At 38.3% G+C, this 25569-nt stretch overlaps 1 protein-coding gene across 1 annotated transcript in view; it reads left to right on the top strand.

The window, feature by feature from the left end:
* The window catches only part of Arhgap24 (Rho GTPase activating protein 24), a 461940-nt gene that overhangs the window by 203863 nt on the left and 232508 nt on the right, over positions 1–25569 (top strand). Inside the window, exon 3 of the mRNA XM_004661586.2 lies at positions 11241–11328. Within this exon, the coding sequence (XP_004661643.1) occupies positions 11241–11328 (88 nt within the window). The remainder of the gene's footprint in view (positions 1–11240; positions 11329–25569) is intronic.

Below are 25569 nucleotides of genomic sequence, written 5' to 3'. Positions count from 1 at the left end.
ATAATAAAATAAATATAAAATTTGTGTGATACAATGCTCAAAACCTTTCAATGGCTTCTCACTGAACTTAGAATAAAATCCAAATAGTTTACCTTTGTATAAAGCTGACTGTGATCATTCAGCCTTTCTCTCAGACATCACCATTCATCTATCCTTATTGATGAAAATGGACTTTGCTCAGCATTTAGGGCTCAGTGAAGCTGCTAGTTGATCAGAGAACTTCCATGACCAGTGTTTTCTCAATAGGCACTAGGACACTTTTTAAAACATATGACGTTATTTTAATTAATTCTGTGATACTTGAGATTTTTTAATGATTTCTTCATGTTCTTACCTTGATAATGTATGAGTGGATTTATGCATTTTTTATTTCATTAAAATGCTAGTAGCACGAGAGCAGGTACATTTCTGCTTTGCTGCTGTGCCTTCAGCACTTACATATTTGACCTGGAGAGGGAGTGCATGTAAATTGATGTTGGATTATGATCACAACATTGCAAGTTAAGGCAAAGGGCAGGGAATGTAGTTCAGTGGTAGAGAGCCTTCCTAGCATGTGCAAAGCCCTGACTTTGATACATAACACTGCAAAACAACAGCTATCAAAACATTGACAAAAAAGATTTTCTAGTCAGTGGATTTGACAAGTGGAATGACTGCAACATTAATTTTAATGACAGTTGAATTAAAGTGGATTTTAATTTGATAGCTGCATTGTCTCTGGTTGATCTGTGAGAGGGTCTGGTGGAAATGAATATTTGGAAGCAGAGCATTGTTACGTCTTAATCACAGAAGCCTGCCCTATATTTTTCAGATAGGGACATAAATGGACTGTGTTTGAGTAGCGGGGGCAGGAGCCAGGAACAAGCATGTCCTATTGTGAGATGCTGTGTCAGTACGTCAATGGAAAATCAATAGAACTTGAGATTAAAAGCATTTCAATGTGAAACTTCACTCACTGATACTTTCCCTTGATGAAATTTGCTAAGCAATAAGGAAGAGTTTTTGCCAAGAAGGCCAGAATTAAATGAAAACAAAACAGAACAGTGCAAAACAAAACAAATCAAATCCTCACCCCCTTTTCCCCCAAGACATTTGGATGTGGAGATTGTTGTGTTTGCTTACACTCTCAGAGCTTTAGTTCTAAGCTCAGGGTTCTATACACCTAAGTAACATGGAATCTACTAGCTATATTCCTAATGTTGTGAATTGACTTAAAATAGCTTTGTACAGGAAAAAAGAAAAAAAGTTTTACTTTTCAAATTTTAAAATAGTAATATTTTTGCCAAGTAGAATTCTGGAGAGAAAAAAATAAGGCATATTAAAAAATAACACTTACACCAAGAATAGTGCTATTTCTATGGATATTTCCTTCACACATTATTTTGTTTTTAGTTTGATTGGTAAATAGGTAAAATCTTGCTATAATTTTAAGTTAGAGGTTATAGTAAATGTGTGCATTAAGTTGTTTTTTAACAGAAGCTCAATGTCAAAGGCAGCTATAAAGCCATAAATTGATTTCTTCCTGTTGATATTTTCCCTATTACAGTTTCCAATTTTAATATGCCCAACGTATATTAAATACCTTTTATACGAAGGTACTAAAATAACCTTAAAATAACCAGTTGATTATTAAAATTTTTTTGAAATAATTTCTATTGGTTTGCTGCCATATTTAGCTTTTTATATGGTTTCTTCCATGTTAACTCCAGATCTTTAAACACAGAGAAAGTTTAATTAAAGCAAGTCTTAGATGGGCTATTTTACAATCAGTTTTCTGGTCCATTGATAATGGGTTATTGGACTCTTCATTTTATAGTCTTGTATTTTTCCCTAATAAATCTTTTATAGCTACAACTCTTTTTGCTCTTTATTTTTGTTTCATAATGAGACACAAACTCCACAAACTACCTCCCCTTCTTCCTTCTCTTCCTCCTTCTTTTCCTTTTCTTCTTCCTTTTATCTTAGTCCCACAAAGACCATTTCCAGTTTTGGCTGATATTTCATTCTCTACTGAAAAAATAATGAAAGTCAAATATGGCACATTTTTTTGGACAAGGCCTGATAGCAGGTTAAGAAGGTTTAACAATGAAATTCAGTCTTCTGTAAATAGTGATGCCAAACTTGACAAAGATTTTCTGCCCTGTGGTTCCAGGACAAAAATATTTTCCTGAAGGGACGATTTCCCCTGGTAAGCATTGAGGGTTGGGCTAAGTGGGTTCCTGTAGTTGTCATCTCCCTGCCTTTCACACCATTGATCTTTCCCCCAATAATGGACAAATCAAGTAAGATGTCATTGGCCAGCACTTGGACACTGAGCTACTGTTAAATGTCTATGTCATTGGAAGGTCCATCTCTATATCTTATTATGAAGTATTAGTTTCTTATGTTTGCTGAAATCAAAATTACAAACTTGATGACTAACAACACAAGAAAAATATTCCTTATAGTTTTAGAGTCATAATATTTGAAATCAAGGTGTAAGCAGGGACAGACAGACTCCAAAGACTCTAGGAGAAATACCAAACCCTGACCGGTTGAGCTTCTGGTGACAGCCAGCTGTTTGCTTGTGGCTGTACCATTCTGTCTCTGGCGCTTTATTCACATCAACCCCGTTCTCTATGTATCAAAGCCCCATGTCTCTGTGTTCTAAGAGTGCTTGGAACTAGATTTATGGTCCTCACACCATCTAGGATAATCTCTTTGTGGGGCTTGTTAGTTTGATATCTGATAAAGTAACATCCCAGGACCTTTGATCAGGAGTTGTGTGGCCACTATGTGAGACTTCTTCTCACTCTAGATGTTTACAGGACTGTTGTCAATAGTCTTTTTTGCAAAGTAGGGCCTAAGTTTAATGTAACAAATATGTCCATCTACCCTACTTTCTCCCATCACCTTACTTTCTGCTGTAAAAATGTATTTGTATGATTTTGTTAATGATGAGTTCTACATGGTCACTTTAAAAATATGTATATAAAAATAGCCATATCAAAAGCATATATGGCCTGAATATCCAAAGATATTAACATTTCCATTTCTTCTAAGTATGTTGGCAGCTTCAACATATAATAAGCTTGATTAACGCATTAATGAGTGAATGATGAATAAGTCACATCATAGCTTTCTATTAATGGATAAAAAGTGGACTTTTGACATCTCAGATCAAATAGTATTTCGGTGTGATATTCAGTCTATCTGTGTCATGATTCTTCCTGTGCCATGAGACAATGCCATCATATGAAAAGTCTCCATATGTGTTAGTTCTTACTATTCAGGAGGAAGAAGGAATTTCATGTCAAGTTGTAGGAAACAGACTTCTTGTCACCATTTGAATCTTTTCCTCTTACATTATAGTCATTGATAAATGACATAAGACATCATAAGACAGGTGCAAAGATGATCTAGACAAATGCTCAAGGCTGTAAAGTTGCAGAAAAATTCACATATTCAACAAATATTGAGAGCCTCTACCAAATGCAGAATAATACAGACTTTTAGTTTTAGCATTATATTGTCTTCCTTTTACTACACTGCTACTTTGCATTCCACCTAAAATCAGGGATGTGTCCATTGTCAAGTGGATCACCATATGATGACAAGTAGTGATGACCCAGATGAACAAACTCCTAAGAGGAGAGCTCCTGCAAGAAGGCAGGGCGGTGCAGTGAGAACATTTATGATCTGCTCTGCCCACAGGAGACACTTACATGTTATCAGGAATCCTCAAGTCTAGAAAGAGATGAGCAACCTTTAAATAAACTTTCAAAACACTTGTAGCAGAAGTCACCTTCATGTTACTGGGACAAAACACCTGGACAGAAGCAGCTTGTAGGAGGAAAGGGTTTATTTCTAGCTTATAGTTTTGAGGGGACATTTCATCATGGCAGGAAAAGCATGGAGGAGTGGACAGCTGGGCATCACATCCCAACATCAGCAGGGAGGAAATAGAATAAGCCAAGTACAGCAAGTGAGGATGGGCTATGGCACTCCAAGGCCTGTCCCTAGCAACACACCTTCTCCAGCAGGCTCTAACAGCTGGGGACTATGTAAGAGCTGAAGCAGTTTTCATTGGTTTCTTTCTTTTTGTTTCAAACTAATATGAAATGTGTTATCATTCTGCTGTGTCAGTCTCTGTGTTGTATTCCTGTGGCTAGTGGATGCTATAAGTAGCATTGTCGTGTATTTCATAATGAAGATATGTTGGCAGTTGACCTTCTCAGCATCAAATGCTATGACATTATCATTGCAACTTGAAAACATATTTGTTTTGGCTAGTTTAGCCTTTCAAACACAATAAAAACAGACATCAAATTTCCTAGTCTATTTATTCAACTAGAAAAATAACAGAAACAAATATAAGTCTTTTCTATAAGTTGAAGTTTTACTTTATTTATTTATTTCTTTTTGGTTTTTTGTGGTAGGGTCTCATTGTAGCCCAGGCTGATCTGGAATTCACCATATAATCTCAGGATGGCTTCAAACTCTTGGTGATTCTCCTACCTCTGCTTCCCAAGTGCTGTGATTAAAGGCATGTTCCACCATGCCCAGCTTTGAAGTTTTACTTTAAATAATTTCATTATATTGATTGTTAGCCAAACAGTTGTACCAAAAACAATCTTCAAGAGTTCTGGGATATAAAGAAAGTTTTTATATATTAAAACAGCTAAGTAATACTATACAATAAGCATTCTTCAACAAGCTTTCATATGTTAGCTCACAATGGTGTTGTGGAGTAAGTTCTAGACTTATTCCACTTGAATAATGAAGCTACTGAGCAATAGAAATGAAAACATATGGCTAGCAGGTGGTCACATACGACTCTGAGCCTAGGAAGCCTGATCAAAGCAAAGACTTGCTAAAGCAGGCATGTCATTGCTAAGGGCACATAATCATATGGCCTGGGCACTAGTGGTTACAGTCTTCTCCTTTTTGTAAGCATATGATATTCTATTTCCATTTCATTACACTGCCTTATATGAAGGTTTTCAGTTGTCTGCTTTTCTGGAATAATTCTAACATATAGAAATTCTTTTACATTCTTTGCATAGCAATCAGGGGGATGGTACCTAATAGGTTTGATTTAATAAATATTTGCTGAATGTATTAATAAAATCACTTGCTACAAAATATTTGAGCCAAATTATATTGTTGCAATAAAAACTGCTGGCTAATACTGATTTAACTTTCTATTATTTTTAATCAAAAATCTCATCAAAATCACAAATTCACTGTCATGCTGTTGTTCTGCGTGCATTTTGGTGCTTCTTATCACCATTGTCCATGCTAGCAAAAAAATCCTCACAGCAGAGTCTGTAAGACTGAAGAAGCATTCATCTCTTCACTGCACGGATTTGCATTTTCCCAACCAAATTCCAAATAATAAAATTCCCAAACCTATTTTCAACAATATCTAGCCTTACTTTATTTCTCATATTTTGGCTTCATGATCTGATAATAACAAGAGAAGAGATAACTTTTTAATGTTAATTTTAGTTGAAGGAAAATTACCAGGATACTTATGAACTATGTTACTTTTGCCAACTTCCAGCTGTCAAATTCTAGGATTTTATTTATCATATCTCATTTCAAAGTTTTAAAGACTATGAAAGGGATAAGTCCATGGGATAAAATAAGTATAATTTCATTATGAATATGTGGATTAATTACTATCATGTAATTATTGCCATATGTTGTGAATTATCTTTAAGGCTATATTCCCTTCTTATATTTGAGCCTCTTCCCTCTGGTCTTCCAAAATTTACAGTATGGCATGTTTTGCCTGATGAGGTACTCTGCCCTGACTTAGAATTTCAGGCACTTTTACTCTGGCTATTATTTAACTTACTGTCACAGAAGAGCATTGATGCCCTCATTTCAATGGGATGAATGGACAGTGTGTAATGAATAGACCATGTAGAAAGTGTTACCATTGTTAATGAAAATCAATAGGTACTGAACATACCCTGAGGCTGAAAATTAGGAAGAATGTATGGTATTTTACCAAGTTTCCCTTGAACCTGGGAAAGCCTGAAACTTTAGGTAACATGGACTAGTATGTATCCCTTTACAATTAGGTACCTAGCATGGAAAGGTACCAGGGAAGGCATCACAACTGCTTCTTGTGATTTTCTGACAACTTTATGTGACCTGTCAAACCCAACCTGAAGCTGGAAGTCAAGAGAGCCTCTATTGAGCATTTAATAGAGATTGATTCCCAAAGTGTTATCAGTCAGCTTTCCATGATTATATATCAAACGCTTAAGATAATAGATTTAAGAAATGGTTTATTTTGACACAGTTATGAATGTTAGTAGTATTTAAACACTTAATGTTATGAGTACAAGGGCCAGGGATTCAGCCAGTTGGTAGAGTACTTGCATAGCATGTAAAAAGCCCTGGGTTCCTTCCCAAGCACCACCTAAACGCATTAACAAAAAAAAAAAAAAAAAAAAAAAAAGAGGAAAAAAAGTCTGTTGAACTTGACTACAGTAGATAAATAAATAAAAATCAATAAATGAATTAGAGGAAGGCAGGGCTAGTGACCAGGGGACAGGCTCTGGAACCTTTCCTTAGTCCTAACTGCCTAGTCTGGAAGCTGTCAAGCTCCCTGCCTGCCTGCCTTCTACTACACACCCCATTTCAGGTGTGGGAAAGTCATGGCTCCTCCAGCAGTTCACTGACAAGTGGAGCCAGATTGTTGCACAGCCTCACAATAGATGTAAAGTTTGGACTCCATATGGTCAACACTGATGGAAAACAAATCAAATTCCAAGTCTGGGATACATTATATCCTTTGTGTTAGGCTAGCATATGATTGAGTCACTTCTTAGGAAATAACCTCTTCTCACTGGATGTTTTTGTTGCCATGTTGATGGTAAAGGCTGAGCAAGAATTCTTCCAGACAATCACTCATTCCTTCTAGAGGGGAACAGCTGGAAGACTACTGTCATATGACATCACAAGATGTGAAGCTTTCATCCTCCTGTTCTCACGATTAGAGGATGGACATCAACAGTCAAGCTCCAACATAGCTACCATGTTGATGGGGAATAACGTGGCCTAGAATCACGCAGGGATATGAAGAAAGAGGAAGGACAGACATTGGCTTACAGCCAAAACAGATTGAAGAGACCTGTTCATCAACAGACAAAGCAATCCACAGCAAGACACATCAGAGTTTATTTGATGTCCACAGTGAAGCAAATGCATTGACATCCTGCCCCATGTGTAATTGCAACATCACTAGGACCCACTGACTCTCAGTAGGACCCTCGTGATATACTCTCTGATTCTGGATGTTGATGAACTCATTTTATTTCCCCTGGAAATAATTTCAGATCTGTTGTCTTAGAGAAAGAGGTCTTCCTTGTGTGCCTGAGAGCAGTCTTTTTACAATGGGTGGTGTTTCCCTTTTACACATAAAAGGCTTGGGAAGAATTGGGCCCTTGCTGACCTATCCTCCTTCAGGGACATGAGAATTCCTTATAGTTTAGGCTTTTGGTCCTCATTTTAATTTCAATAATGTTAGGATAAAATTTGATTATCATAGTAGCTCAAAAATCAACAAATATACAACTAAAGCATTCTGGTAGGCGTGGTGGTTGTCAGCTATAATTCCAGCACTCTGGAGGTCACAGCAGCATTGCCACAGGTTTGAAGCCAGTATGGCTAGAGGCGATGCCAGGACATCCATGGCTGCACACATGACCCTGTCTCAAAAACACCATCCTATGTGTGTGCACGTGTGTGTACATGTGGGTGTGTGTACACATCTGTTTCTCACCCACAGAAGAGTCCCAGGATGGGGCTGGAGAGATGGCTTAGTGTTTAAGGCACTTGCTTGTGATGCCTAATGACCCAGGTTTGATTCCTCAGAACCTACATAAGCCAAATGCACATGGTGGTGTATGCATCTGGAGTTCACTGAAAGAGGCTAGAGGCCCTGATGTGCCCTTCCCCTCTCTCTCCTCTCCTCTCCTCTCCTCTCCTCTCCTCTCCTCTCCTCTCCTCTCCTCTCCTCTCCTCTCCTCTCCTCTCCTCTCCTCTTCTCTCTCTCTCATAAATAAATAAAATATGAGTCCCAGGATTCCTCTATCTAGGAATTTCATTGAGTTTGTTATTTTACTGCCTTCAAAGTCTCCTTGCCACCCCTTAAGAGTTTTGGTGGAAGGAGTTCCTTCTTGTTCAAGGAAGCTGAGTGTCTCTGCACTTTCTTACAGTTAATGTCTATCTCTTAACTACCAAACTTTTCAGGACAGTGAAGTTTGTCCCGGCCACATATTCTTATTAATTTCCCCATTCATTTTCTGCTCAGTTTCTTTAGAGGACAAGGCCTAAAGTTAAAAGTGTCATAACTGTGTGTTTTCCCAAACTGTGATAGTTGGGATTGAGCCTAGGTCCTCATAAGTATTAGTCCAGTGCTCTACCAGTCAGCTATATCTCAGGAGTCTGCTTTTCACTTTTGGAGATAGTTTGTCCAGGGTGACCTTGAACTCATTCTGTAGCCGATGTCTCATTTTCATCCATAGCACTGAAGTATCGTTAATTTTTCTAACTTACTGTGAATGAGTATTTCATTATTAAATATATGCATGTATTTAAAATGTACCAATAAGTACAATGGGATTCATAGGCCCGAGGAAACTAAATATAATGAGAGAAGGAAAAATTTGCTTCCTGGAGGAGGAAGACAGAGAAATGGAATTATTTTTAACCTACACTTACTCAGGTTTAACTTAAAGGGCTGTGTTTTATCACTCTAACCCTAGAGGAGGGAAATCATTGATGACTATAATTTTCAGTGCCATCTCAGGCAGAGTCAGAGCTCAGTAAAATACTACTTAAGATAAATATTGCTTCCATCTGAGAAAAGTAGACAGTCTAGCACAGACTATAAGACTATGGGCTTTTGAGCATGCTTGCTTTTGAATACTGGAATTACTATACTATCAATACCTATTCACCCAATAGTACACTTACTTAGTGTTAACTGTATTCCAAGCAAACTGCTGGGAATTAGGTGGCAAATTAAAGAATCAATGCAGGTATATGTATGTGCAGCAAAACCAAAAATATCAAATCACCAGAGAATGTCATGATAACATTGATATAAGAGAATGATACCATTTATAGAAAAGAAGGCTCAACCATAGAAAACCATAAAAAGCAAAAAAAGTATAAGATTAGATAAAGTAACTTAGAGAGATGGGTAGAGATACATCAACCTAGAGAAAATGAAGACTTTTGTTCAGGAAGCAAAGGATTAAATTTTTATTCTTATTTATCTCTCTCTCTATTTCTCTCTCTCTTTCCTCTCTCTTGTATTGTATAGGGCCATTTGCCACTGCAAACACCTGTTTGGCTTTATGAGGGTGGCTGAGGAATTAAACCTAGGCAATCAGGCTTTGCAAGCAGTCACTTTTTCCACTAAACCATCTACCCAGACCAAGAAAATCAAATTTTTACTTCTTAAGATTATACTCAGCTAAGTGTGATGGCTCTCATCATTAATCCTGGCACTTAGGCAGCTGAGGAAGGAGTATTATGGTAAATTTAAGGTGATTGTTGAGTACAGAGTGAGTTCCAGATCTGGGCCTTGTGTGAGACCTTGATCAGCCAAAAGATAAAACATGACTCTCATCCCATTTTAAAAAAAAGAGAAAGATGTTAAGAATATTGTGCTGAGCTCAATGAAGGGATGTCTGAAACATTCTACATAAAAGATAACAGTCACTGAAACAGAGGACAGGAGTATTAAAGCTAGAACCAAAGGAAGATAGTAATTTCCATATATATAGGTCTTGGAACTGAATGAAAGATGGTGGTAGTCATTGAGCTAGAGGATTCATCATGAAAACTACATTTAATTGCATTTTAATTTAGCTTGATTGAGTTGGAAATGCCTCTGTGATATACAACCTGAAATGTCAAATTCACTTTTGGTTAGAAGATCTAAAGCTTAATCAGTGCTAAAAACAATCTGATATCCACTGGCTTATGTTAGTTAATGAAGTCATAGGCATGAAAGCGTGTGAAAGCTTAATAAGAACAATCAGAGGAGACAGAAGCATTGGACAAACCTCTGAAAAATGTAAAACATTATTCTTAAGGCTTAGTAGAGTCAGCAAAGAAGCTCTACCAAGAGAAAGGTAGGAGCCAACAAAAGAATGCACTTCAAGAAATAGTGGTCAGTTGCTGACCTCTGCATCAAGCACTGAACACTGCCAGCCATGCGGCAAGCATGAGAAGCATCCACATGCAACTGTGCACACACAGAACAGGCTCATGGGGACACAGTAAGTGACAAATTTAGTACAGACAATTCTTCGCTAGGCAAGGATTAAACTTGGGTGAAGCACGGGATAGGGCATTCAAGTTTTTAATGAGGATAGATATTTACATGTGTCTGGGTACTGATGTGAATAATCTGATGACAGAAAACTAAACTGAAAACGAAAGAAATGATCAGGTATCTATGTCCACTTTAGGCTACTCTATAACCGAATGCTAGAGACTGGAAGATCTGTAATAAACAGAAATTGATTCACAGTTCTAGAGGCAGAGGAATTTAAGTGCAAGGAAACAGGAGCTAACCAGGATCTTTTCTCTACATCATCCATGGTGCAAAGGCCAGAAAAGGGCCCAAAGAAAGCGAGAGATCAAATTTGCAGCTCCGTTCACTTTATCAATGACCATGAGTCCATGTAGCTAATGAATTCTCATGACCTAAGGGCCGTCCTATTCTCTACCTCCCAGTACTATTGCATGAAGATTAAATTTCCATGGGAGAGGGAAAATGACACATAACCAAGTTTAGCAGAAGAGAAATATAATTGAAACTTTGTCTAAGTTATTTAATGTCTCCAACCTTGGTTTTCATAATTACAATTGGGAAAAATCATACTTTCTCCATAAGACTATTTTACAACAATCAAATCATATAGTGGTATCAGAAGGCACAGTAAAATTTCTAGCACACAATTTGGTTTATAAATGGCTGCTTAAAATGAACGCAAAAGTTAACAGTGTGTCTTACACAGATGTTCAAAACTGACTGTTAAATGTTGAATGAATGTGATTCTGATTCATGACATGTGGTCATCAACAACATAAGGGAGTCAGATGCCCATGACTGTATGCTGGGTTATAGAAAAGCCTTAGATGTTCACTGACACTGATAAGATATTGCTGATGATATGTGATGCTTGCTCTTATGTTTATGTTTGGTGCATTTGTGTTTGCAGGGTACTATTTTTCTACCTGGAAATAAAGTCCTTGAACACCCATGCAATGAAGAGAATCCAGGGAAATTCCTTTTTGAAGTAATTCCAGGTAAGAGTTATTTTTTCTTTCTTTGTTTGTTTTGTTTTCCCTGTTTTGATTGAATTATTGCTAGTCTATGTTGCAAAAGGTGAAGATAAGTCAGGCAGGTTTCAATCTTCTTGAATTATGCCTGGAAATTTGAAAAGGGAGTCATCAAGCTTGGTTAGTATTTACACAGATGATGGCATTATGTTTGAACACTGTTACAAATGAATGTGGACACATACACATAATTGCGGCTATGTGACAATTCACCTGTCCTCAGACTTCTGAGTTGACCAGAACTCATGGCATACAACTTCTACACACATTAAAAAAACAAACAAACCCAAAACATAGGACGTAAGTCTGCTTCAATGAGATCTAGTGATAGAATTTTGGCAAGGTGTGGTACATAGAATACTTTCCCAGCTAATTTATTGACATGTTTTCTTGAAAAACTGCTTCTTAAATGAGGCTTTGCTATAAACAAGAGCAATAACAACAATCTGTCACTGACTGACCAAGTCTTATAGTTCTGCGTCTCAGTTTTGCTCCTAATCTGCCTCTTCCATATGTTTGGCTTGTGGGACTGAGGACTTTGCTGTCAGGTCATTAGACTCTACAGTTAAATGTCTGCAACATCTGTTCATGTTTCCCAGTCATCTGCTCCCACCCTTCAGAGTGCACTTGAGCCACACTTGAATCTTGCAATAACCCAGGAATAACTTGTTCTATGCCTTTGATTAATTCTTCACCCTTTCCTTGTCCCTTTATAAAAAAGGGAAAGGGAATTAAGAATGTGTGCTGTTTTATAGGATTGGCTCGCAATGCTCCATTTATGTGATATTGATACTGATTTAATTGCATTGTAGGCTGGGTGTGCATTGACTTGGGTGTGTGATATATAATTTATATCAATAATGCTGGCATAAAGGTCATCAATAAATCACATTTTCTCAGATTTATAAGTGCTGAGAATCTAAAATGTGAAGACATATTTTCCTCAATGGAAACAGCTGTAGCACTGAGTTCATCTGGCACAGGATGGAATCCATGACAAAATGTTAATTAATGCAGCTGAAGTGCAGAAAGGTTAGTCAGATGCACTGTGTTATTTGTTTCCCTCCAGGGAGAACATATTGTAGGAAACCTGAGTCTTGTTTGCCCTATTAAAATCCTTTTATTCTTACTTCTTAGTGCAATGCCCCTATGCTACCAGATTCCAGATGTTGCAAAGTCTTTGAAGTATTAGTACAGGAAATTTCCTTCCCTATTTGTTCTCAAATACTAGCACCTATTGGCTTTTAGACCAGCCTTGTATTTAAATAGATGGTTTTGAAGTTTTATCTTCAGCAATACTAAAAATTCCTGTTGAGTCAGCTGGCTGCACTTACATTTCACATGAGTGAGAAAGCTCTGATGTAATTTAGATGGATTTTTCTAAATATGATTTCAGAGAGAGATGTCATGAAGTTTAGGACATCATGGATAAAAAGCATTCCGATATTGTTGCTTTGGGCATCTGTTTTACATGCACTGCCTATGATATCATGGCTCTTGATGCACAAAGTTTAAGAAGTTTAAGAAATTTGAAGGTTGTGTTTTCAAACAAGTTTCCGAAAGAAATGCAGTTGTACTATTGTCTTTATAGTCGGATGGCAGTAAACTTAAATCACATTTGAAGGGATGTTTCCTAAATTATGAATACATCATATAGCAGCCTCTAAATTAGCTTTTATAATTCTAAATCATCTTATGGGGTACTCCTTTGAAAACAGGTCTAGAAACCCACGTGGTAACATTGAAAATCTAGGTCTTTGCTGTTAGTCTCAGTCACTGCGGCTTTACTTCTGTGACCTTGAGGCAGAAGGAATATGGGATCTATTTCACATGGTTTATACCAGGTTTCTGCAAATTCAGGATTAGTTAGGAGCAGCAAGACACTTGGTTTATCTTTTCAATTGGAAATGACAAGGTCATATTTTCCAATGTTCCCAACTGTGTATGTCACTCATCAGAGCATGAAAAGAAAGGGAGTAGCAAATGGAAATATGGTTGCTCCTTGGTACAGAACCCTTTACATCTACCTACAGGACACACTTGTGTTCTACCATGGCTCTCCCTGTAGATTTTTCTTAGTTACCCTTTCTGACAATCTCATCCTAAACATAATATTTACAGACCCAACCCACTGCTGTCCTTATGAGCAAATATGGCAAGCCTTACTACCCAAGATGTATGAACAAATAGGCAACAATTAAATCCTTTACTCCCATGTACCCCAAAATGATTTCAACTAACCTATTCAAAGGCTCTAGCAAGCAGTTTGTGATCAGTTCTATCATTGTATGTATATATTCACATTAGTATAAGTGTACAGTTTATCTCCATGTTCCATATATGCCTGTATAATGTATTGTGTTTGTAGAAGTTTGAGGAGATTGTTGTTTTTGCTTTAGTGTAAAACATCCAAAACTGAGAAAAATCTAATTTCATTTAAATAGAATTGAGAATATTAAATATTTGCATATTATTTATTTATATTTGTTTACATATATTTCCATGCAGGTTTTACTTTTGTAGAAGAAAAACTTATCTGGGGAAACAATCTATCATAATTTAGTGTTGATTTCTTATGGATTCATTATCCCCTGAAATGAATTCTTTCTGAATAATGCCATGATTTACTGTACCTCATTCCAATTTTTTCCAATTTCTCTGCTTGTTATTCAAAAGGAAGTCAGCCAAATTGGCAAAACTGAAGGCTTTGCTGTCAGACATGCCAAGTTTTAGAGTGGGGGGAGCTTTTATGGCCAAGTACTAAGCTTCAGGGAAGTGGGGTTGAGAAAGGAATGTTGGCAGGTCTTAGCTTACAGTCCTTGAAGAAAGAAAAAGCAATCAGTCTCTGAGTCTTGAACTGGGATCTGGGTTGAGTTTTCTTGTGATATCTAAAAATACAGAATAATAAATGGAGTAATGATGCCTTAGCTTTCTTAGAAGAATAGTGTCTCAAAGAGAGAAAATGAAAAAAAAAAAAATTCAGAGCTAGACACAGGAAAAAAGAGATGGGGAAGTGCATGTAACTCCATGGAGTTAGGACCTGCATTGCTGTAGCTTGTTACTATGTCCTGAACACCCAGTGCAGTGTAACACAATTGGCTGAATGTGCATGTATTCAATTGTATATATTTACAATATTTGAGAAAGAATGACACTCTTTAAATGATAGTTTCTTGATTGTAGGATCTTACCTTCCCCATCCTTGTGTCACTGTTGGACAAAGTGTAGGGAGCTCCTCACACACCTCCCTTTTCTACTTGTCTGTTGGTTTCTGATCAAGAACAAAGGAAAGCATGGAAGAAGGCAGAACTCTTTATGCACAGATGTTATTGCTCAGATATAATGACTGATGCTGACTGACTGGTAGTTACATTCCTCTTAATTCTGATATATTCATGGTGTGTATTCATGGGGTTTTCCATGTCCCTGTGATTTGCAGTCTACTTCATATAGTTGGCTATGCTATCTTGTATATGCTTCTGTAGGATGGAATACAAAAGGGCCTAATAGTCAGATGTTTGTTACTATTCAGCTACCAAGACATTTTTGGTTTGTGTTCCTAGGTCTAAAAATGCTTAATCCCCTTTCAATTCAGCTTGTATGTTTGTGTGTGTGTGTGTATATATGTGTGTGTGTGTGTGTGTGTGTGTGTGTGTGTGTGTATGTATGTTTTCAGCTCAAGGAACAACTTTTTATATTTGTGTGTTAATTTTTAAAATAATTTTATTTATTTATTTATTCTCTTTTTTTTTAAATTTAATTGATTAGTTTTCTTTTCAGCAAATACAGGCAGTTTGGTACCATTGTTTAGGCTCATCTATGATCTACTCCCTCCCATTGGACCCTCCTTGTTGATGTAAATGGGTCGTGCATTGTGGAGTCAGCCCACAGTTATTGGTAGGATAAATGTCTCTGCAAATCATGACCCAACATGTGACTCTGACATTCTTTCCGCCCCCTCTTCCGCAAAATTTCCCTGAGCCATGTTGGGTTCATTTTTGGTCTGCTTCAGTGCTGAGGTGTTGGGGGCCTCTGAGGCTCTGGCTCTCTGATTTGGTAGGAGTTGATTTTTCCTCTGCGTTGGTCTCCTTCCCCTTTGTGCTGGTATCCAGTTCACAGGAAAACATCACCCTTGCTTGTTTCACCAATTGTCCTTAGTTTCAGTTGGGCCCCTTTTGAGGTATGTTGGGGCAGCTCACTTCTTAGGATCTGCATCTATCTGAAAAAGAGAAGCAGATTCTCCAACGGAGAGTAAGTTAGCACCCTGAAAATTGAGATAACACTTTTTTGATAGACAGTTTGATAGGTGTAGGCCCTCTTGTACCCCATGATTGATGGTAGCTTGATATTGGAGAGTGGGCTTGTGTTTGGGTATGGTTCTGACTTGTTTCCCAGCTCCAGCTATGGGTCTAGTACCACTGAGGGGATCAGTTAGCCAAATCAAGAGCAGTTGGTTCCTCACCATGGCTGTGTGCCACTATTGCACTTGTGTGGGCATCACATCAGGTTATTTGTTGCTAATTAGGTTCGATCATGAGTTGCTTGGACAGATATTGGTCATTTCCCCCAGTTGCCCATGTAGCACCTTCTGGCACTAGACACGCTGACTGTCTGGGGACTGACTCTCTCCTGGCTTCCAGCCACGCCATTCCATTTTACATGTCAGTTGCGTATGGAGTCTTCAGCAATAGGGTCTTACCACTGGCCTTTGGTGGGTCATCAAGTACTCTGACAGAAGTCTGTCATTGTTTTGGGAAACCTTGTAGGTATTTATTTTTAAGGAGAGTAAGAGAATGAGAATGGGCATGCCAGGGCAAAGTGCCACTGCAAATTCAGCACGTTTTTCTTCAGACTGCATCTTGATAGCAGCTCTGGGATGATGTGAATGGTATGCTTTGTGTATTTCTACCTATAATTTCAAGTTAGGTTGCCAGGAAACATATTCTGATGGAGAGTTATACTAGAATGTCTTCCAGGGGCACTGTATAGAAGTGGCACACCCATGAAGGGTTGAAGGTGGTAGGAAGGGGCAGGAGGAGGGGACATGCTGCCATTGCAATTGAGGTAGTAACTGATCCTATGAGGTAATTTGTTGCTGAGATATCCTCAAAATGGCTATAATATAGAGCCTGGCTTTTATTTCCTGGGATCAGCTAGTCCTTGATTTGAGAAGTGGAGACAAATAAATTCAGATAAATTCCCTGGTGCAGTGGAGAACAGTTTGCACAAGGCTGTTTGAGTGCTTTCAACAGGCAATGTTTCAGTTTTGGGAGATAAAGTGAAGGTGGCAGAGTCCACTGTAATATCTAGGCTGTGTCTACATCTATAACTGTGTACCTCCAACAATGTCCTAGGCTCTTTTGCATGTATTGCTCAGTTTAATCCTTACAACTCCTTGAGGCAAACGGCAAGATTATTTCTACTCTGTAGATGAAGAAATTAATGCACAGAGAAGTAATCTGACCATGGTCAGAAATCTAGCACTGGGCTGGAGAGATAGTTTAGCAGTTATGGCACTTGTCTGCAAAGCCTAAGGACCCAGGTTCTATTCCACAGCACTCACATAAAGCCAGATGCACAAAGTGTTGCACGCATCTGGAGTTTGCTTGCAGCATCTAGAAGCCCTGGTACACCCATTCTCTCTGTCTGTCTTTGTCTCTCTCTCTCTCTCTCCTTGCAAATAAATAAATAAATATTTTTAAATGTTTTAAGAGAGGGCTGGAGAGATAGCTTAGTGGTTAAGGTGCTTTCCTGCAAAGCCAAAGGACCCAGGTTCAATTCCCCAAGACCCACCTAAGCCAGATGCACAATGTGGCACATGCATCTGGTTTGTTTACAGAGGCTGGAGGCCCTGGCACACCCCTTCTCTCTCTTTCTCCCTCTATCTCACTCTTTCTTTCTCTAAAATAAATAAAAATAAAAAATTACTTATGTAAAGTTAGCACTAACTTACTAACTAGAGGATATAAATACTTACATGTATGTTTGGGATACTTGTATGTGAATATGTAAAACTGTGTCTCCCTAACTTACCAGCAAAGTTTCATGAGATCAAAATAATTTACATCTATATGTCATTGTGAAGACATAAAAATGAGCTCACAGAGTGTTGGAAGCTGGAACATATTTTCTGAATATAATCATGTGAAAGTATTTTTTTTTCAAACCAAAAAGCAAATACACTGCTATCTCTTCTCAGTTCATCCATTAAGAATGAGAGCTTTGGCACTCAAAGTGAGAAGAGGCACTTTAGTTTATTTGCAACTATTTATACAATTTAAGATCAGCATAAAAAATAGGCACTGGATAAAGATGCCCACTAATAGTTCTTTTGAAAGCCTTTCTAAGGTGATAATACCCCATTATTTAAAAATATAATAAAAACATACTTGACAGAAGTGGACCTTCCTACATGTGAGTAGTTGACACAGATGTGAAATATTTTTCCCCCAGAATGTTATCAGACCCTTGGGCCTGGGTCTCTTCTTTATAGAACCAACATGGCTGGAACTGTACTCAATGTCTATGCAAACTCCCTGCAAACACTGGCCAAGCAATCATTCACTGTCTAGCCACCAGCTAATGCACGTGATATGAATCATATATTGGAAATAAGTCCACTCACCCAGTAAATACAAAGGTTCCCTTGAAACCCCTTGTTGGTTTGAAGGGAAATTGCCAATATTCCAGACACTTAAATCCCCACATTGGTTCAGTGCCTAAACTTGATAATAACTAGAATCAGGAGGTCCTCTTATGTTCTTCCTTTCTCCAGGGAAAAAAAAGAAAAAAAAGTGGGATGAAGAATATACCAGTAGCTCCAGAAACAGAAATGTTGAAGCAGAATGTAATGTGATTTTCATTTTGAAGGAAACAAACTTAAATGCTACAAAACAGGTCAAGGTGATATGTACCACACATTGTCACCATGAATATACTGGTTATTCCCAATACCCTCTGACAGTTACACATTATTACTTCTAATAACAAACTATCCATTCTACTTATTTTTTTCTGAAAGATTTTATAGGAACTAAATGAAAAGTCAGTAGACATGGGTGGGTTAGAGAATCAAATAAATACATTACAGATCATTTTACTAGAAAAGTGCATATTTGCTCACATTTTTGTACTTTTGGTGGATTTCTTCAAATTTGATCATAGTTATAGGTGAAAGGTAATAATTTACATCTGGGAGTAGAGGCTTTATTAACCTCTATTTTGCTATATTAATCCCTGTCTCTGAACATGAATGTGTATCTCTATTTTCCTGGGTATCTCTTGCATGTGTGTGCAAACATGGCATAATCTTCTCTTACAACAATGTCAAATGTTTTAAATCTCTGGTACAATTTTCTTCTTCTGATCCCATGACTATGTTATGCCTGAGAACTATTGCATATACTTATAAAAGAATATTTTTCTGGGTAGAATATTTCATAGGTCTGGAGACTATAAAAATCTTAATTTACAAAAACTTGAAACTACTTTGATGGTCTGTGCAGCTGTGTTGTGTTATAAGCCAATTGAGAAAGAAATACTTCTGACAGATATTCATGGGTGTCTCTGGGAAAGAAAAGTACTTGCCAACTTTTGAGTTTTTGAGATAATTATGTAATATCTATCTATGATTGTATTCATGACTCCTTCTACATTGAACCAATATCATTGGGTACATTAACTTGTTGTCTTTTAAAATGTTAGCTAATATCTGTCATCTATTTTACATGAAATTGTGGGAATATTTTTGTAGTGGTTTAACATAAATCTTGGCTATTTTCTTGATGGTTAGTTAGATATGTGACTAAGGAATCTAGTTTTGTAATAGTACTTTTATTTGTTTTAACGTCTCTTTTCTTTTGCATCTTGGTATCTCAAACTGAAATTTATGCAATTATATTTGCCATTCAAAAGTAACTTTAAGAATTTCTTGTGTTCTTCTGGGCTGGAGAGATGGCTTAGCAGTTAAGGTGTTTGCCTGTGAAGACAAAGGACCCAGGATCGATTACCCAGGACCCATGTAAGCCAGATGCACAAAGGGAACATGCATCTGGAGTTTGTTTGCAATGGCTACAGGCCCTGGTATGCTCATTCTCCTTTGGTCCATCTTTCTTCTATCTCTTTGCTCTCTCCTTGCAAATAAACATTTTTTAAAAGTAATAATTTCTGGGCTGGAGAGATGGCTGAGCAGTTAAGCGCTTGCCTGTGAAGCCTAAGGACCCTGGTTCGAGGCTCGATTCCCCAGGACCCACGTTAAGCCAGATGCACAAGGGGGCACACGCATCTTGAGTTCATTTGCAGTGGCTGGAGGCCCTGGTGTATCCCTTCTCTCTCTCTCTATCTGCTTTCTCTCTCTGTGTCTGTCGCTGTCAAATAAATAAATAAAAATAAACAAAAAAATTTAAAAAAATAGTAACTTCTTGTGTTTTTCTGCCTATGTCAGAGGCAACCTTTGAGTTTTCTCTTCTGGTTAGGGCTTTTGCTTGGTGCTAGTGCATGTAAATCATTTAGAGAATGGGAGTTAGGAGTTGCTTGTGGCATGAAGACGTAGTGAGCTTTGTATACACAAGAATATATGAATAGGGATTAAAACATGAATTATATAAAAGAATTAGTTAAAATCAGCATGTTTTAGCTACTATATATTCTTTTATGTAGGAAAAAAAAAAAGGTTTTTGGAATTTTTTGCTTCCAAATTCTCTTCCTACATAAAATACCATGAAGCGTGCACTTTGAATGAGACTATTAACATGGCACAGTAAGGATGTTGAAACTGTTTTCCATCTTTTGACATTCTTGCTAGTGTCATTCCAACCAGCAGGCATTTTGACCTTTTATGAACGAATGGCACATGCAACCAAGCATGTAGCCACACATGCAACCACATGGCCTCTTCTGAGATGTGTTCCTGGGATGCATGTTTTACACTGCCTGCTGCAAATCCTGTCGGCTTCTCGGTGTGCTGCATCAGGGCCCTCTGATCATTTTCTAGAAAGGGCCAACTCCCCAGCTTCTCAAGCTCATGAGGTCTCTGCTACCTTGATAATGCAACTCTGCTGTGGTGATGTAAACAAGTGGGTGTGGCTATGTCCGATACAATTTGTGAATCTGACATGGTGTTCAAATATCAACAGCTATTATTCTATCACAGCGTTCCAAAAGCTGACACAGAAGAAGTGCCACTAGTTTGAGAACAACCCATGTCACATCATGAGCTCTAGGCCAGCCTGGGCTATAGTGTGAGACATTGTCATAAAAGATAAAATAAATAAATAAACTTCTTTCAATCATTTTCAGCCTACTAAAAATGTAAAATATCGACAAAGGTCAGATTTGTCTCATGGATCATAGCCTCCTGACCCCTGTGCTAGATTTTATAAAAAGCAAACCTATGAAAAGCAAGCGGGAGATACGAATAGAAGTCTCTATTTCCCTCTGGTGCCACTCGAGCTAGAATTAGACCTCTGAGACAGGCTGTCTCCCCAACTATGGCATCATTCGCTGCCTCAAAGTCATGACTCAAATTGTGTGCCAACACTTTTATTTAGAAGAACCGTCTCTGAATAATATCTTCTTGAAAAAGAAATCATGACACACCAAAATTGTGTCACCAATAGAAATGAATGTTTGTCTTTCAAATTTTATCTTAGCTTCTTCAAAATTCAAGATTCTGACCAGACCTGAAATCTCTGTGAGCCCTTTGAACAATGAATTCCATTATTAGGCAACTGGGTGTGCTTAGCAAATGAATGAGGTCTCATGCTAAGCTCCACACACATATGCAGGCAGGGGGAAGTATTTGCAAGCTCAAGTGAGCCAGAACGTTCTTTAAAATGTGCATTAGCATCTCACTGTCTCTCAAAAAATAAAAATTCTGTGTCTATAAGCTAAACAAACAAAATTAAAAAGCTTCTCTTGTCAGAAGAACAGTTTATCTTATCTACCATGCCCTCGTTAACGTCTTCCTGCCCACCTCCAATGCTACCACATTTCCTTGATGATGAATCGGAGAAAGCTCCAGAATATGAATTAGTTTATATAAATAGTTTTTTATTTTTCATTTAATTTAATTGTCAAGCAGAGAGAACATACACACACACACACACACACACACACACACACACACAGAGAGAGAGAGAGAGAGAGAGAGAGAGAGAATAGCTATATAAGGTCCTTTAGCTGCTACAAATGAACTTCCAACATATGCGCCACTTTGTGCATCTGGCTTTATGTGGGTACTGCAAAATTGAACCCAGGTCATTAGGCTTTGCATGAAAACTCCTTAGCCTCTGAGTCATCTCTCCAACCCTCATAATATGAGTTCTTAATGTTGAGTGAAATATACTTATCAGGCCTCGTACAGACACATGCCAGACTTTCCATGCATGAACTCCTTTAATATGATGTGATAGACATCATTCCCCATCCTGACAGTCAGTAGTACAATTTTATATCCCCCATGGTAAAATCAGGCTTCACACTCACTTGATCCTATAAAGCCAGTACATACATACTGTAGCCTTCTTATACCAACAAGAACACAGAAAGTCTCCTCAGAGGCCAAACACCTAAGAACTAGAAGACGTAAGGATGACTGAAAGAAATTAAGCTGTGGATTTAAAAGTCAGTTTTCTTCTGTCCCTGTAATTAACATTTCTTGTATCAGTTTTCTCTTTCTTTACTTCCTAGAAAGTCTTAAAACACAGACACGGCACCTTCTATCTCCAAAGACCAGTAGGGTTCTGTCGTATAGTACACGCTCCAGCAAGACCTGGGTTTTGCCTCTATGGCATTTTCAGAGGTAGAACCTTTCAGGTCTGTATTATGTAATGGGATTATAGCTTCTCCTCAAAGTATCCCGGGATACTGGAAACTAGAGAAGTTCAACTTCACATACCCCTTTTTCTCCATTCACCTTTAAAAAAATTATTTGCATGTGCATGTGTGTATGACAGCCCCAGGGTCTCTTACCACTGCAAATGAACTCCAGACATATGACTGTATGTGGGTGGTGGGCAGACAGGCTTTGCAAGTAAGCACCTTTAACTGCTAAACCATCTCCCTGGCTCCCCAAACATGTTCTTTTCTCCTTATTGTTCAATCCTTCATCAGTACTAAAGCAAGCAGTGCCTTATATTACCTGAGTGACAAAAGCTATTTATTAATGAGTTATTTGCCAGAATAATTGTTTTCCTTCCTCATTGTTCTTTGTGGCATAATTTTAATTATGCATTCTTGGGCTGTTTGTGTTTATCTTCCTCCTTTATCCAGTAATTAAAAAGGCTTTGCATTCCAATCGGCCTGAAAAATAGACAAAAGGGTACTAAAGAAATGTCAGCTGCTGTTTTTGTAAACAGTGTATCCGGGCAGTTCTTTTCTGAGGGCTTCTTGAAGCTCCAGCTTAGCTGGAAAGTGAGGTTTGGAGAGTTGATGGCTGCTGGGGAGAGCAGCTGGTAGGTTTGAGATGATGTGGGAATGAGAGAGGGACATCAGACTTCACGGGAGAATGAATGCCTGAGGAGAAGGGAAATGAACGCACAGCGCACAGCTACTAAGGAGTAGGAGTGGGAAGTAAGCGGGCAGCGCGGAGGCAAGCGGCCAGTCCCTGAGTCCTGCATCACCTCAGAGCACTGAGGAAGCTTCCTCCTTTCTTCATTTTTTTTCCTCTTTTTATAAAAAGCTGAGATTAAGTGATTTCAGATGCTTCCAAGAATCATTTATAGCCAATTAATAGATAGCTGGGCTCATCAGACTTCCTGCTGTCAGAATGCACATTATTTTTCTCTGCTCATTTGTCTAGTGGTTCATTGGCCCTGCCCATGTTGGAAATACTGCCTTATTGAAGACTGTCCGTCTCCATAGCCCCATGATGTCAGTTCCAGAAAGGCCAAGAGAAGAATTCATTAGAAGTCCTGAGAGATCCTGGGTCTCCAAAAGATGGTTGAATTATCCTGCTAAAATCCCTGTACCTTACATAAGAAATCTGGCCACTTCAGGAAAAGCCTCCTAGAACCTCTATGAAATCTTGATTATACCTCATACATTTTACTGAATCCAAAAATGTTTGCTTTGGGTAGATGAGAATGGAGAAAGAGAAGCCTGTTGACCTAAGTAGAGGGTACCTCAAGGAAGAGAACTAGAAATTAGTGATATTGGAAAGTCTTCCCTGGAAGCCAAGAGTCTGTAAACTGCTGATATAGGTAGAGAGTTGCCTTTTTAAAAAAGAGAACTAGAAGTCAGTGGTATAAGGGAGTCTTTCCAGAAGCAATGAGTCTGTAGCTGGGATTTAAAGGAGCTACAGAAGTTTTGATTAGTTAAGGATACTTGTCAGGATTTTCAGCAAAGGTAGGCAGGATGTTGTGATACCAAGAAATGATACAAGGTATCCCTTGCCATTGAAAGAGAGACCACAAATAAGGGGGTCATAATAAAGGCACGTGGGGCTATTCCTGTACATATCCTGCTGCGATAATCTGAGCAGAAGTGAACTCCTGGCTCCCTTTTTATAGGGCCAGCCTGAGACAGCCTTGATCCTGAGGGAACTTGGCAGACACTGGATTGTCCTTCAGTTAATTTTGTGAAAATATACAGGTAAGTGCTCATTAGATGTTTGCATTGAAACAAAATAACAATAAACTTAAATTCTAAATAGTGCATTGCATTCAAATTGGATCATTCAGCTACATGGAGCCCAGAGGTCCATCCAGGAAGTATCATTAGACTATTAATAGGGAGATATGGGACCAAAGGATCTTCTGGTCCCACCCAGGAGTATTTCCTGTGAACTTCTACTTGATCACAATTTTAAAATAACACTTTGTGTGTCTTTGATAATAAGAAGTGGGTAGCAAGAGGGTATAGAGTGTTTCTTAGCTTCCTAAATGTGCCATTACAAAGTTCTACAAACTGAGTGTTTTATATAACCAAAACCGATTCTCTCAGAATTCAGACATCCAACATCAAGGTGTTGGCCAAGTTTGTTTCTTCTGAGACGACTCTCCTTGTGCGACTACTACCTCCATTTGGCTTCCCTGTGTCTTCCTTCTGTATCCCAGTTTCTTCTACTAAAAACATTTATTATATGGGATTAGAGTTCACCCACTAACCTCATTTAACTGAATGACCTTTTCAAAGACACTATTTTCGCATTTAGGAGTTTAGAATTCTTAGTCTGAAGTATTCCAACTCATGTATTTCAGGGATACACAACCCAGCCCATAGCAGAACTGAAAGAGGAACGAGGCCTGTGGCACCTCGAGAGGCTCCTCATTGGCCAGGGGCAGACCCTTCGCTGGGTTTCCTTCTGACTCCTTGAGCTTCATCAATTTCCCACAGGAAGAAGCAGAAACCCACACCTTGACTTGTGTGCACAGCGTTGAAATCCAGAGTTATGCTAACTCTTTCATACTGATTGGAAAGGCTGACTAGCTTATCAAACAAAGGATTAACTGAGAACATGTAGCACAGAAGTGGGGGGGGGGGGGGCTCTTTCCTGCAAGTTGCCCTCAGATTTGAAATTCCCTTGCATTTCATTCATAAGGTTTTGTTTGGGTTTTAACATTTGGCCTGAAGGAAATAGACCAGACAGCTAGCTGTAGCACTATTGTTATTGTCTTTCTATTTTTCTTTTAAACAGGGCTAATTTTAGTTGGGAACAAATTCCTCTTTCAAATGGTATACTAATGCATTTAAAACTGTTGTGATGTGTCTAGTCAGAGACAAAAAGATTAAAGGGAGCCCTCAATACATCTTATTCAGTGGCCCAAGCCTTCTGTTGTGATTTACTGACTTGCCATTGAAGGCATTGAGGAGCAAAGAGTATCAAGACAGACAATTAAGTTTTCTGGAACACGATTAGTGCGGGGCATGGCATGGCATGATGTAGAGTTGATTTCTCCAGCACCACTCACAGTGCCTTCCTCCAAAGTCATTACGCCTGGTGTGTCACTTGCTTACAGGAATCCCGGAGGAGATAATGACTAAATCGTGCTTGGGGCCTATTTGGCTTTAATCTGTTAGCTGTGACTTATCATAATACATTCTTTGATTGAAAGATAAATAACTCATTTCACTATGGTTTTAACTGAGACAAATCAATTATTACTTGAATAGTTTATTCTGTGTCTTGTTTTTGATCACCCTCTCTCACACACATCACTGTACTGCACACTTACATTATGCATATTCCTCTAACTTCCTGGTACCAAA

The sequence above is a fragment of the Jaculus jaculus genome, chromosome 2 (assembly GCF_020740685.1).
Source record: "Jaculus jaculus isolate mJacJac1 chromosome 2, mJacJac1.mat.Y.cur, whole genome shotgun sequence".
Lineage (NCBI taxonomy): Eukaryota > Metazoa > Chordata > Mammalia > Rodentia > Dipodidae > Jaculus > Jaculus jaculus.
This window is presented reverse-complemented; position numbering and strand designations above follow the sequence as displayed.